The following is a 15,172-nucleotide window of genomic DNA, read 5'->3' on the forward strand; positions in this document are numbered from 1 at the left end:
AAAACGACTTGTACTATCACTTCTTTCCTATTGACAAACGGTCAATCTGCACTGATAAAAGCTCATTTGAAAAGGGTTGGAGGCGGAATTTAATTGTGGTTGGTGGGAATTGGCGGACTCCGCTCAGCCATTCCTTCCCTATCCCTTCTTCCTTTGGAGCCTGTTTTGTCTCTGGCTACAAAAAGCTGAAAACACATCCTTCTGAATGCCACTGTGAAAGTTGTCTTCCCTGTTTTTGCACTTTTCTTTGTAGATGCCTTCAAATTCCCCATGATGAACTAGTTTATAGCATCTGCAGGGCTAGGCTAGATACCTTGCAAGAAAACGTGCTGAACGATGTCCCTTCAGCTACTGATTTGCTTACATCTGATAATCTTTCTGATATCTCTCTTTAGGGTCTACAATGGAGAACATTCAGATCCCATCGTTCAGCAGGAGGAGGCGTCTTGCTCCCACCCCTTCTAACGCTCCTGCCGTTGTTCCATCACCTACACCTGCTTCCACATCATCTCTTCCTGCTGTCTCTGCCCCAGAGCAAGTTGTGGCTGCCCCAGCTGCGACTCAAGTCTCAACCCGTTCTGCTGATGCGCCCCTTGAGCTCACCCATGCTGAGAACCCTGTTGTGGGCCATACTGCTGAAGTCCGTCCTGCTATCCCCGTCATTATGCCATCAAACATTTCGTCCGACACTTCTTCAGAAAGCACTCAGGATGCTGGAAATTCTGAGGACAATGGGGGGCCAGCTAATGCTGCTCTGTTGGAAAAAAGTTTGGGAAAAAGGCCAATGCCTGAGGGCGGTCATGATCAGAATGATATCCCACCGACCCGAAGGATAAGGATGACTTCCTTCAGGGTTACTGAACCATCGCCCCCTGCCCGGTTCTTCATTCCTGAAGGCGAGTCGGCCAGAACCTCTGGTCCAATTCCATCCGTTCTTCCATGGCGACCTTTGCTCAGCCGTGAAGATGGATCAACCATTGGCCCCACTGACTCAATATATAAAGACCCCTCACCTCGTTTGCTTTCTATAAGGGCTTTTGGACCCCCAAAGACCTTGAAATCCAGAACAAACTGTCCTTTGGTGAGATGTTCCAACGGTTCCCGACCGCTGCTATGGAGGTGACCCTTCTTCCACTGAACTGTGTTCCTTTTCAGTTATGATTCCTTTGTACTTAGTCTGACCTGAATTTCTTTTTCTTCATGCAGACTCTGTTCGGGATGTTCACCTTTCAGAAAACAATTGAAACTCTGAATAAAAAACTTAAGTCTCTCTCTATGGGCCTCAAAAGGTCTGTTGAAGCAGAGACTCTTCTTGAGGTCAGAGTTGCTGAACTGGAGTCAAAGCTTAGGGACTCAGAGAAGGAAGTTGCTGACCTAAAGCCAGAGAAAGACAGTCTGGCAAACGAGAGGGATTCCCTCAGAGCTGAACGGGATTCTCTGAAGACCGAACGGGATTCTCTTCATGATGAGGTTAACGTCTTAAAAACTGAGAAGAGTGTAGCTCTGACAGAAAAGGACTCTCTCAAAGCCGAAAAGGGAGACCTTCAGCGCTCATTCATTGCTGAACGGTTATCGTATGCGAATTCTCAAGAAAAACTTCTGAATGAACGGTCTTCCCTGATGAACATGATCAGCAGAGTCGAAGGGGGGATGAGGGCTCTCCTTGCTCGCTTTACCAGGACTAGTGCCATCCGGTATGCTGAAGGGTACAGAGACGGTTTTGTTGACCGTTCTCCCCCTGAAGGTGAATCAAGCTCTTGTGCTGGTCCTGATGAACTAGATGCTTCTCTGGACATCCACCCCCCAAACAATTATCAAAATCCACCATGCAACCCAGCTGAGAACATTTTTATTGAATGCATTGAGGTCGCCTCTTCAGGAATTGTCCCACCTTTTCATCCCCTGAACATTCTTCCTCTTTCTACCATTGTGCCCTCTTCCTCTGTTGCTGCCGACAGACCTGTACCCGCTGAGGGGGTGATTCATCTCGACTCCCCTTCTAAAGATGACGGGGCAGGTGAGAATGGAGGAAATCTCGATGGTCCAGAGGAAGATGGTGGCGAAAATGACAAGTCACAGCTTGGAGAAGATCAGAACTGATATCCAATAGCAGTAGTTTTTTTTTTATTTTTTTTTTATTTTTTTTTTTATTTTATGTATGGTACTACGTACCTTGAGACCTTTTTGGTTATGAATGATAATGTTTTTGCTCAGCATCCCTTTCCTCTTTTGAGTTTTCTATTTCCAGCTTTGTAGTGTATTTTCACAAGTGCTTAACGTTTGGCCATGTCACCATTCTGTCCTTTTCTTACTCATTTGTGAGCAAGTGTTTGGCGTTCGGCTTGGAGTGCCAACTGCCACTAATTTGCTGAATGCCTGGCGCTCGGCTTGAACGCCTCTTGCCACTTGGCTTTTTTATTTTTTAGCAAGTGTTTGGCGTTCGGCTTGAAGTGCCAGCTGCCACTAATTTGCTGAATGCCTGGCGCTCGGCTTAAACGCCTCTTGCCACTTGGCTTTTTTATTTTTTAGCAAGTGTTTGGCGTTCGGCTTGAAGTGCCAGCTGCCACTAATTTGCTGAATGCCTGGCGCTCGGCTTGAACGCCTCTTGCCACTTGGCTTTTTTATTTTTTAGTAAGTGTTTGGTGTTCGGCTTGAAGTGCCAGCTGCCACTAATTTGCTGAATGCCTGGCGCTCGGCTTGAATGCCTCTTGCCACTTGGCTTTTTTATTTTTTAGCAAGTGTTTGGCGTTCGGCTTGAAGTGCCAGCTGCCACTAATTTACTGATGCCTAGCGCTCGGCTTGAACGCCTCTTGCCACTTGGCTTTTTATTTTTTAGTAAGTGTTTGGCGTTCGGCTTGAAGTGCCAGCTGCCACTAATTTGCTGAATGCCTAGCACTCGGCTTGAATGCCTCTTGCCACTTGGCTTTTTTATTTTTTAGCTAGTGTTTGGCGTTCGGCTTGAAGTGCCAGCTGCCACTAATTTGCTGAATGCCTGGCGCTTGGCTTGAACACCTCTTGCCACTTGGCTTTTTTTATTTTTTAGCAAGTGTTTGGCGTTCGGCTTGAAGTGCCAACTGCCACTAATTTGCTGAATGCCTAGCGCTCGGCTTGAATGCCTCTTGCCACTTGGCTTTTTTATTTTTTAGCAAGTGTTTGGCGTTCGGCTTGAAGTGCCAGCTGCCACTAATTTGCTGATGCCTGGCGCTGGGCTTGAACGCCTCTTGCCACTTAGCTTTTTTATTTTTTAGCAAGTGTTTGGCGTTCGGCTTGAAGTGCCAACTGCTATTAATTTGCTGAATGCCTGGCGCTCGGCTTGAACGCCTCTTGCCACTTGGCTTTTTTATTTTTTAGCTAGTGTTTGGCGTTCGGCTTGAAGTGCCAGCTGCCACTAACTTGCTGAATGGGAAGAGTGTAGATTTTTAACAAAGAAGAGGCTTTTTATAAAGCATGGAAATTTCGTACAATTGCAAGCATGCAATTTAGAACGTACAATATGCTTGAAATTAAACTCTACTTTTACTGGTAATACCTTTTCAGAGACATAACATTCCATGGCTTATTGACTACCCTTCCTGTCATAGTTTCTAGGACGTATGCCCCCTTCCCTATGACTTCTGCTATTCTGTACAGACCTTCCCATGGGGAGAACATCTTTTTGACTATTCCCACCTTCCTTTTCAGAACCAGATCGCTAGGAGCGAAACCCCTGTGCCTCACCTTCTTGTTATAGCTATTCACGAGCGTCTGTTGATAAGAGGCGAGCCTCACTGCAGCCGCATCCCTTTTTTCTTCCAACAAATCAAGATTGAACCTCAGCATTCTATCATTCTGCTCTTGATCCCACGCCAAACTCCTTACAGTTGGAACCAAATGCTCGACTAGTATCACTGCCTCGGTGCCATAGGCCATAGCGAATGGGCTCTCTCCAGTTGGCCGTCTTGGGGTTGTTCTGTAAGCCCACAAGACGTTCGGTAGCTCATCTAACCATTTGCCTTTTTCATTCTCCAGCTTTTTCTTGATACAAGCAAATATTGTCCTGTTTGTGATTTCGGCTTGACCATTAGCCTGAGGATGACTGACTGTTGCTAACTTCTGATTGATTCCATATTCCTCCAGCAGCTCTCTCACTTACTTGCTATCGAGGTTGGTTCCATTGTCCATCACGATTGACCTTGGTATGCCAAAACGACAGATAATATTATTCCAGATGAAGCGTCTTACTTGAGTTTGGGTGACACTAGGGTACGGCTCTGCTTTTACCCATTTGGTGAAGTAATCAGTAGCTAGCAGAACGTACTTATTCTGCGATCTTGCAGTCGGCAAAGGGCCAACTACGTCCATCTCTCACTGCGCGAAAGGCCATGGGGTGGCCATTACGTGCAGGTCTTCAGGTGGTTGATGTATCAATGACCCGAACCTCTGGCATTTATCGCATCTTCTAGAGAATTCTTCTGCATCTCGTGCCATGTTTGGCCAGAAGTACCCCTGTGTCATTGCTTTGTGTGCTAAAGATCTTCCTCCTGAGTGATTTCCGCATACTCCCTCATGAATGGTTCGTATAATCTGTCTAGCTTCTGTAGGGGTAGCACACTTCAAATATGGACCCGAGAAGGAGCGTCTATATAACTGATCGTGCACAATGGCATACTTTGCTGCGCTGGACCTAATTCTTCTTGCCTCGTCCTTACTCTCGGGGAGTGTACCACTACGTATGTAAGCCATGATTGGATCAATCCAGCTCGGCTCATATGGTATAACATTAACATGTTGAGTGCTCGGATTAGGCAGTTCTTCAAAAATGGAAGGTTGGATCAGTATGTCGACCGGGATGACCTTAGCTAAAGTATCTCTAGAACTGGATGCACTACAAGCCAAGCGGTCGGCATCTTCGTTATACTCTCTCGGCAATTGGATAAACCTAATCTGATCAAAGGCTTTCGCCTCACGCAGAACCGCAGTTCGGTATGCTTCCATAGTCTCATCCTTGGCCCCATAGTCCCCATTGACTTGTCGAATGACTAGTTGTGAATCACTATAAGCCATCAGATTCTTGATCTTCAATTCTTTAGCCAACTTCAGCCCAGCTATCAACGCCTCGTATTCTGCCTCATTGTTAGTCGCGTTGAACTCTAGTCTTATCGCTTGGCTCAGCGTAGTTCCTTCTAGTGTTTGCAATTGAATTCCAATCCCGGCCCCCATTTGATTCGAGGAGCCGTCTACGAAAAGCTTCCACCAGGAACAATTACAATCGTCCACCGTATCTTCAGCATCATAATCAAGTAGGAAATCCGCCACCGTTTGACCTTTGATTGCCGTCCTGAGCTCGTACGCGATATCAAATGAACTCAATTCAATGGCCCACTTGGTCATTCTCCCCGACAGGTCCGGTTTGTGCAGGATCATTCTCAAAGGGAATGTTGTTAAAACGACGATTGGATGAGATTCAAAATAGTGTCTAAGCTTCCTTTTTGCGTTGACCAGCGACAAGATCATTCGTTCGGCCCTAGAGTACCTTCTCTCCGGTTCAGACATCGTCTTGCTAACATAAAACACCGGGAACTGCTTGCCCTCTTTACAATGAATCAGAATGGCACTGGTTGCTATACTGGACACCCTGAGATATAGAAAAAGTTTCTCATTCGGTTCTGGAGCAGACAGAACCGGAGGATTACGCATGTACTCCTTCAGGCTGGTTAGTGCCTGCCGTTGCTCATCCCCCCAGGTTTGTCTTCCATGCCCTCGTATTGTATCAAAGAAAGGTTTACAGCGGTCCGAAAGCTTGGAAATAAACCGGCTCAGTGCGGCTATCCTGCCTGTGAGTGCTTGCACCTCTTTAATTGTCTTCGGCTCTACATTCCTGATCAAAGCTTCTGCCTGTGCTGGGCTGACCTCAATTCCTCTATGATTGACCACATGTCCCAGGAATTGACCGGAGCTTACACCGAATGAGCATTTGGCTGGATTAAGCTTCATCCCATACTGGCGCAACACATCGAACACATCTTGCAGGTGCGCTAAATGATCGCTCTTCTTCTTACTCTTGACCACCATATCATCAATGTAAGCCTCGACAGTGCTGCCCATCTGGTCCTTAATAATCTTGCTGATCAGCCTCTGATAAGTAGCTCCAGCGTTTTTTAATCCGAATGGCATGACTTTATAGCAATAAGTCCCTCGTTCAGTAACAAATGAAGTTTTCTCTTCATCAACTGGGTCCATAGGAATTTGGTTATAATCGGAATAAGCATCCAGGAAGGTTAACCGCTCATATCCTGTGGTGGCATCTACCATTTGATCAATCCTGGGCAATGGGAAACTATCCTTTGGGCAGGCTTTGTTTAGGTAGGTGAAGTCGATGCACACTCTCCATTTCCCATTCTCTTCTGCACTACAACAACGTTAGAGAGCCAGGCCGGGTACTAAACTTCTCTGATGAATCTGGCTTCAAGCAGCCGATCAACCTCCTCAGCTATAATCTGGTTTTGTTCTGGAGCAAATCTTCTCTGCTTCTGCTTCACTGGCTTTGCGTTCAGATCCACATTGAGGGAATGGAAGGATACAGCAGGATTTACCCCTGGCATATCTGAATGGCTCCATGCGAATACATCTGCATTTCGAATCAGGAAATTAGTCAACTATAGTCTCTCTTCTTCAGTGAGTTTGGTGCCCACCCTTGTTGTTCGGTCTGGTTTCTCATGGTCAATCTTTACTTCATGAAGGGGTTATGTGGTCAGAACTGGTGGCTCCTCCCCCCCATCCTTGTTGGGAGAAGGGTTCTGTAATTGCTATTTTAGAATGGCGGAACGGATAGGATTTTTCCCTTTTCCAGCAGATTTTAAAGTTACTGAATAACATTCTTTAGCCGCAACCTGGTCCCCGTGTATATCTATCACTTTGGTCCCATCCGGACCCAAACATCGCATCACTTGATGTAAGGTTGACGGAATGCCCTGAATTCTGTGAATCCATCCTCTGCCCATCAAGAGGTTGTATGATGGATAAATTTCCACTACCACGAAACTTTCAGTCAAAACCCGCTCAGCGGCTTGTACTGTCAATTCCACTATTCCAATGAGTTCCACTTGCTTCCCATCAAATCCGAGCAACGGATTCCCTGTGGGTTTGAGTTTTTCGGGTTCAATCTCCAGTCGGTCGAACGTCACCCTGGGCATGACATTCGCACTACTTCCTGGATCAATCAGGACTCTCCGAACTAGGCATTCTGTAATCGTTAGACTAACGACTAGTGGATCTTCATGAGGAATCTGAACGCGTAGTAGGTCCGTTTTATCAAACTTTATCGACGTGGACGTGTTCTGCTGGTGTAAAGCGCGCACACTACCAATTCTTCTTTTCAGCTGGGCCTGGCGTAACCTCGTCCTGAGCAACTCCGTCGTTTGTTCAGGCCGGCCATGAATTGCATTTATAATTCGGACGGGCTGGGAGTTGTGTTGGTTCGGCCTCTGGTTCCGCTTGATTTGTTCAGTCGGGCGGTTATGCTCTTGCGCCGGACCCTGAACATAGCTTGCAAACTCCCCCTTTGCGATCAGCATCTCTACCTGCCTCCTTAGGTTCCTGCATTCGTTAGTCTGATGCCCAAAATCATATGGAAAGCACAATGTTTAGTCTGATCCCTCTGTTCAAGAGGTTGCCTGATTGGCAGAGGAGGACGAAACTTATCTTTGTTCTCCTGGTATAGCCTTGCTAAGGTGACTCGGAGTGAAGTGACTGATTCCTCCTCCCTGAGCCTCTTTTCCGCCTTCCATGAGGGGTGACGTTACGGTTGAGCTTGTTTTTACCGGATCTTGGCTTTGGACTTCTCCTCCGTCGAAATAATTGACGTCTTCCTTGAATTAGCTGCTTCTTCCTCCTCGAGGCGAACAAAACCGTCAGCTCTCTCGTTCAGCTCGTCCATTGTCTTTGGCATATTAACCACCAAGCTGGTATGGAACGGTGTCCCCGGGTTCATTGCGAGTTTAAATGCTTGGACTGCTGTTGACAGGTGACACTCCATTACCATGCTTTTAACGAGGTTGAACTGGGTGAGAAAAGCTTGGAGCCGCTCATCCTCATGCTGCTTCATTGTAAAAAGGCTCGATACATCCTTAGCCGAACACTTATTCCCGTAATACTGGCTTTTGAACTAATCACATAAGTCCTGGAAACTGACGATTGAGCCTTGAGCCAGATTCTTGAACCAATTGAGAGCTGGTCCAGCCAAGCTCGTAGGGAAACACTTGCACATCAAAGGATCATTATTAGTATTCAAAGCCATTTTCAACTGAATATGGTATATGTGATCGACCGGATCGGTTGTTTCGTCAAACAGAATGAAGATCGGCATGGAAAACTTCTTCGGATTCGGCGCGTTCAGAATTTCATCAGTGAACGGCGATGCGACCGTCCTTGCTGAGGAACGCAGTGCTTCGTTTTCTCTTGAAAACCGTAACGGAAATCCTCGATCGGCAGATCTCCTTTCCGAGCTATGGTAATCAACTGTTGCTAATGAAGGTCGGTATGGCGGATCGAACGACCTATCCTCCGCAAATTCACTCCGCCATGGTGACGTAATCCGATGTTCATACGCCGGTGCTTCCTCCCTCATAATCCGTTTGTGATGCGGTTCTAGACGAACAGATCCTTCCCGATCCTCTACTCGGCCGACATTCGGAGGTAGATTACCGATTATACCTTCATCACGACGTTGACCATCACGATTGACGTCTTCTGGATCACCTTGATGATCAGCTTCGGATGGTAAAGCTCCCTCTCCTTCAGGAAGCGGCCTCGAAATTGCAGGAGCCTCTCGATGTTCCATTCCAGCTCGTAACTCTGCATTTTCTTTCCTCAAAGCATCGATCATGTTCATTAGCTCATCGAGCTTTGTCTGCTGGCCGTTCTCCAAAGAATTCGGGTTCGCCTCTCCGATCATCATTCCAGATCGGAGCAAAGTCATCAACTGCAGGCTTCTTGATCAAATCGGAGTTCCGCTAACGCGCGCACACCAGATCTGAACTTATGCTTGCCGAATTCAGTCCACTACTGGCCAGATTCAGTAACCACAATAGATCACAACCGCGCAGTTCGCCGGATCAAGCACGGATCTGATCTGCTTGGATTGGACGCCAATTTTCCGAAATCAATCGGATCTGGACTCGTCAAGACAAATCGTATTATCACCAATGTTGATTCAGCTTTCACAGATTAGTCGTCTTCCTCGCAGAATGCGTTGAATCAGTCCGATCTGGAATGATATCAATCAATCCTTCCCGTTCTTCCCATAGACGGCGCCAATTGAAAGTACAAAGAATTTTTCCCTAATTGTAGAGAGAGAAACTTTACACCCTCAATGATTTTTTTAAACCCCTTTTTCCCTCTCAATCCCTTTTATTTATAGACGGTTACAACCTCCACTGAGCTGGTCCTATCTTGTTCTCCTTTGGCTGGACTTGATTTCTCTCATTTTATCATGGGCTTCTGAAATGGCTTTATGGACCTGGGCCCATACGGCGCGAACTGGCTTCATCCCGTTCGTCCACACCCGACCCATCCTATGCAATGTGGATCACTCCAAACCCGGGTCATTTTGGTATCCTCAACAACTCTTGGGTAAACTATTAATAATAAGAATTATGTCGTGGAACTTCATTCAAAAATGAAACTTTTTTTGAATCACTATGGAATAAAATTGGAAAATCAACACAAATCGCTTCCAATACAAGAAGCCGAGTAGGCGGGTTGGTGCGAGTGGAGAGAAAAAAAAATAATAATAAAAAAAAAAAAAAAAAAAAATTGAACTTAAAATCTTTTCTAGAGATATCCATTTTCTGGGAGAGACAGATAAGATATCCCGACATACTGGCATCTTGATACCACCAGGAATGAGAAAAATAAATTCCACGGAATCCAAAAAATTGAAAAATTGAATTTATGTCCAACGGATCACGCTTACCAATAAAAGGACTCAAAAACAAAAGGGATAGCAAGAAAGGAGAAAGAAGTAGAGAACACCCGACACCAAACAGTGAAGATCACAACTGACAGATAACCGCAACAAAGAAGGAAAGGGGAAACACAGGAGCTGCATGATTGAGGATGGAGATGGGATTAATGGAAAGTAAGCACCAGATCGAAGAGATGAGGCTCGCTTAGTATCCGAAAAAAGGGAACGCTGAGCTTGAAACGGAAGCACTATAGAGTTAGGGCGTTCCCGGGTTTGCTATTGCATGAAGTTTATGGGGGATGGTTGAGGTGATGTCCAAATAAAGGAAGTCCTTGCCTTTTCGAAGGATGGTTTGAGGATTTTGTGCCTGGAGCCAGGAAGTAGTCATTTTCTTGACTTGCTATGCCCAGAAATGGATGTGAAGGGGCTTGCCTTTGTTGATTCTTGCTTCTTCGGTCTTTGTTCACTGATCAAAGAGAATCAAATTCATTTAAGATACTATGTGAATGAACCTACTACTGAATCTAATGAGTTAAAATGGAAGTAAGGAAAAAAGTTTTATAAGGTTGCGGTTCATTCTAAAATTGAAAATAGATTCAATACAATTCAAAAACGGGAGAAAAAAAAAATGATCAAAATAGAAATGATTTTCCAATTTTATTCCATAGTGATTCAAAAAGAGTTTCATTTTTAAAAGAAGATAATCGAAAGACAACTCTTATTCTTATGCTTCTAAATCCTAGATTTTTTATTATTTCCAACATGAATCCTAATTTGTTTTTAGCATTATGAAGAAGTAATTGATTAAACCATAAGAATAGGATAGGTGGCCAACCTCTACCTGCCCACCTGTGTCGGTTTCTGGTACAGGTACCCTTTTGTTGAAGGTCGTTCGAGCTTTTCCTGGGAGTATGGCATGGGTTAGTTCAACGTCGTAACGCCTAGTACTCGATCATTGGCTCGAGGTATGTTCTCTACCCCTACTTTATGTAAAAATGCACGTATTGGTTCACGTAAGAATGCGCGTAGAATACCAAAGCGGGTTATTCATGTTTAAGCAAGTTTCAATAATACCATTGTGACTGTTACACATGTACATGGTTAGGGTAGTTTCTTGGTCCTCTGCCGGTAGTTGTGGGTTTAGCGGTACAAGACGGGGGACACCTTTTGCTGCTTAAACTGCAGCAGGAAATGTTACTCGCACTTTCTTTTAACTTTTCCATGCAATTTAGAATACTTGAACGGTCGATTCTTTTTTTTTTTTCGTACGCCTTCCCATGCTGCTGAGCAAGGGGATCGGCCCAAGGTAACAAAATAGGGGGCAAGCTTTCCTCTTTCCTCTCCCTAGTGCGATCACAGGCTACAGCTAATGGAAAATATGATCATAAAGGCTTATGCGAGGAGGAGGTTAACGACCTCTTGGCCTAAAAAAAGTATCTTTCTTGATAAAGTCGATCATATTTTTTTTTTCTTTTTTATTGTCTGAATATTCAGGAGCTAAGACCATTCCAATGCCTTATTTCCCCATGTATAAATTGAACCAACAATTAAGATAAGCACGAAAATTAAAGCTTCTATAAATACAGATGCACCCAATACATCGAAACTCATTGCCTATGGATAAAGAAACTATTTCTACGGAAAATGCCATTTATAGGTATTTCAATCATACATCCTATATCAAGTAAGAACTCTGGGTTTTCAACAAGCCATCGCTACATCCATTTCATTAGGAATTGATGATCTTTTAATAATACCTTCTAAGGGATGGCTAGTTCAAGATGCTGAACAACAAATTTAGATTTTGGAAAAACACCATCATTATGGGAATGTACATGCGGTAGAAAATTTACGTCAATCCATTGAGATATGGTGTTTAGTATAACCCAAGGTCATCATTCCCAACATTGATTTTTAATTCTGATTATGACTTGCTAGGGGTCGGAGCGTAGACGAGTGAGCAGAGCCCAGAAAACAGGGAAGACCTTCATAGAGCAGTCGACTAGAAGTAAAAGACTGCTGGCCTGAGAGAAGATGGCCTCTCTCGGGAAACATGGCCCAATTTCTCTTATTTCTTTTTGATTTTGGGTTTCTTTCTTTTTTCCAGGGCCCAAGGAGTGAAGAATCATAAAAAAAATGGGTCCGGATCTCCTGCAAAAATGATTTGGAAGATCCAAAACCAAAAAGAATGGTATTTGCTAGCAACAACATAATGGAGCCAGTCAAGCAATATAGGTTGATCCAAAATCTGATTCAAATCTAATATAGCATCTATGGGTACATAAGAAATGTATTAAATCGATTCTTTTTAATGAATATATTCGATCGCAACTTCGAATATGGAATTCAAAAGGATCAAATAAGAAAGGATACTCTGAATCATAGACCTATAATGAAATATACGATCAACCAACATTTATCAAATTTGAAAAATAGTCAGAAGAAATGGTTCGATCCTCGCCTACTCTTAGAAAGAGCACTCTTTTTCCTCAGAAGGATCGCTAGCGCAATGCTTAACACATGTAAGTCGAACCAATTTTCTCTATATCCGGCCTAAAAAATTAAATATACGATTCCTGATAGTACGTAGTCAAACCTGGTGAACCAGGAATGTGAAATGAATATTCAATCCATTTCATTATGTAAGAGAATAAAAGAATGAGGTCAAAAGAAACGAGGCCCTATGTAGTATACTTTTTTCTTGTAAATTCCCTGACTTTACATTAGAATAGAGTGGAAGGTGCAGATTGTCTGCTGGCTATTGGAAACAGTAGACAAAAGCGCAAAGGCAGAAAAAGAAGCAGTGAAGCTACAGGTTTCGGTCGATGTGTGGGATCGGTTTGGGTTGTACAATGATGGTTCCTACTGTTGATATACCGGTTGACGTGAACAGTGCCACACGTCAACCTGTTCTCTGTTGGGGCTGGTTCTAAGGCCTTTTGAGTGTCCAGGCCATTGGCGACTTCTTTGGTTCATTTGTGGGCATTCTTGTGATGCAAACCTGCCCCGAAAACATACATGAACAGAGAACAGAGATAGAATAAATCATAGATAACCATTCATGACGAGAAATGACATAAAAGCCCCTTAACTACCCCACCTTTTACAAGCATTCATCCATGACTTATAGTTCAAAATAACATTTGGGATTAATAATTACATACTCCAGAAGAATAGATTACATTGCCGTTTAGGCGATTACAAAAGAATGACATGTTTGGCCCAAAGTTTACAAAAAATGTCATTTAGTACAAAAATTACAAAAAAAGGGATTCTTCAACTCTAAGTACCCTTGAGGAGGAACATCGTCGACTACCTCCTTGACATGACCTGAAAAATGTTAAAGGAAGGGGTGAGCACAGAAGCTCAGTAGAAGTTGCCTAAGGCGTTAACTTTGGATTCCCTTGAGCCACAAAACATATAATGGGAATAAAAAGGAAGCGGGGTCATGCATTGGGGTTTCTATAACATTTATGTCATATAATTATTCTCATCATGACAAATATACAACTTATCATAACATAAAAATGCTATGCAATACACCATGTCCCCAACTTGATCTCTACCGACCCTAACTCATACCGAAAATTGCTAACTGACTTTACCGAGGTGAGATTGATTAGCTATCCCTGGCCTTTAAACCGACGATCATTTTGGGCCTAGTAATCAACTTTACGCGTCCTAAACCCGTACGTGCTCTCTCTAGGTCATAGTTAGCACCGGACTAGCGAAATCCGGTTCTTTTTATAAAATTTGATTTCAAACCCTTTCTTATTCCCTTTTCCTATCATTTCATGCTAATGCATATCCTTTTCATCAATTAAACTTCCAATCCGCCTATATAACAATAATGGCATAACATGGCATTCTCAAGACATTCAATATAAGCATGACATTCTCATAATATAATCATAAGCAATACATTTGTTTGCAAATCAACTATAAACATGACACTACTCCATCATTTTACAACAAGCATGCTCTTCACACAAGTCATGGTAACACAATTAAGCTAGCATTTAAATTCAACATAAAATAGTACAATGGTACGTTCCTTTCACATAAGTATACTTTAACACATATCATCTTATTAACACCTCACTATCAACATTTTCATAGTATGGCCTCAACATATGTGATACCCCAGGATTTCCGGATGCGGGTTGGCCAGTCCCAAACCCGATTACCCGAGGATATCAAACCAATTAACAATAAACGAACACAGAATATAATTAATAAAACAGGAATAAACAAACCTGCTGAAAAGAAACTAGAACGATAAACCAAAACTAAAAACCTCAGAATAAAATTTTATAAATAAAGTATTAATCTGATACATCCAACTTTTCCAATTCTAATACAACTCGAGAATCCATCTGGTGGACCCCTAATAAAACCAATACTGAGAAATGAAACACCGGAAAGGAATCCAATGCTAAATCATACAGTAACCGCCTACGTCGTCGGTAGAGTGAGTAGTCGTCTCTGCTCAGCACGAACAAGCTCTAAGACCTGATACCATCCGTTACCTGAAAAATAATAGTGGGTCAGGCCCACGAACAAGTTCTATCCTAACTATAATCCAAACAGAGACCCGATACGCAGATACATCATAGATGTCTCAACCATATCTATATAGTCCGTAAATAGATAAATATATATCCACACTACATGACTCTCACTAGACTGTGCTGAGGGTCTCAACCTAAATAGAAGGCAACATGCAAAACGCACCTGAGTGGGCATGACTACCTAAGCCTAATAGGGTATACCTCAACCAATATAGCTAGCTACGCATCCTACTGCATATACGCTCCCTAACTGTCGACTGTGAGACTCAAGCTCAGATCGCAGTACCATAGTTATATATATAAATTCCATCCAAATACAATGTTATGCCAGTCAACTGTTTGTCGTTCAAGACACAACATATAATCAGGATTTAAACGTTTTAAATAAATCCATATCCTTCCTAATACAGAAATATAAACAACCATCTAATATGTCGTTCAACTGTTTTAGTTGACAGGACATGAAACCATGTAGGAGTTAACTGTTTTAGTTAATCCATTCCGTATGTATGATTGGGTAGGGATTAGCGTTTTGATCTAATCCGTCCCTCTATATGCCACCGTCCCATACCGATGCATACATGCAAATGATCCGTAACTAATGCAACATTTTATACAATACATCATACACAGTCCACATAATCCAAATAGTTGATAA

At 43.3% G+C, this 15,172-nt stretch overlaps 1 protein-coding gene across 1 annotated transcript; it reads right to left on the reverse strand.

Annotated features, from left to right (window-relative positions):
- Nucleotides 1–6,419: 6,419 nt before the first annotated feature.
- On the reverse strand, nucleotides 6,420–8,083 carry LOC132305020 (uncharacterized). Its single transcript, XM_059802706.1, has 3 exons — nucleotides 7,800–8,083; nucleotides 6,854–7,575; nucleotides 6,420–6,607 (listed from the first exon to the last, which is right to left on the reverse strand). The coding sequence occupies exons 1-3, from the start codon at nucleotides 8,081–8,083 to the stop codon at nucleotides 6,420–6,422; spliced, it is 1,194 nt and encodes a 397-aa protein (XP_059658689.1).
- Nucleotides 8,084–15,172: the final 7,089 nt, after the last annotated feature.

Source organism: Cornus florida, unplaced genomic scaffold (genome assembly GCF_030987335.1).
Source record: "Cornus florida cultivar Cherokee Brave unplaced genomic scaffold, ASM3098733v1 CherokeeBrave_3.0.0_Hap2_Chr04, whole genome shotgun sequence".
NCBI classification, from domain to species: domain Eukaryota; kingdom Viridiplantae; phylum Streptophyta; class Magnoliopsida; order Cornales; family Cornaceae; genus Cornus; species Cornus florida.

Bases quoted from the DNA above. Each gene is read 5' to 3' on its own strand.
- LOC132305020 (XM_059802706.1), bottom strand. From the start codon at position 8,083: ATGAAGCAGCATGAGGATGAGCGGCTCCAAGCTTTTCTCACCCAGTTC. The intron at 7,576-7,799 runs GTAAAAACAAGC...TAACGAATGCAG, and splicing joins AAGTCCAAAGCCAAGATCCG to GAACCTAAGGAGGCAGGTAG. The intron at 6,608-6,853 runs GTTATTCAGTAA...TTCGAAATGCAG, and splicing joins CCAGGTTGCGGCTAAAGAAT to ATGTATTCGCATGGAGCCAT.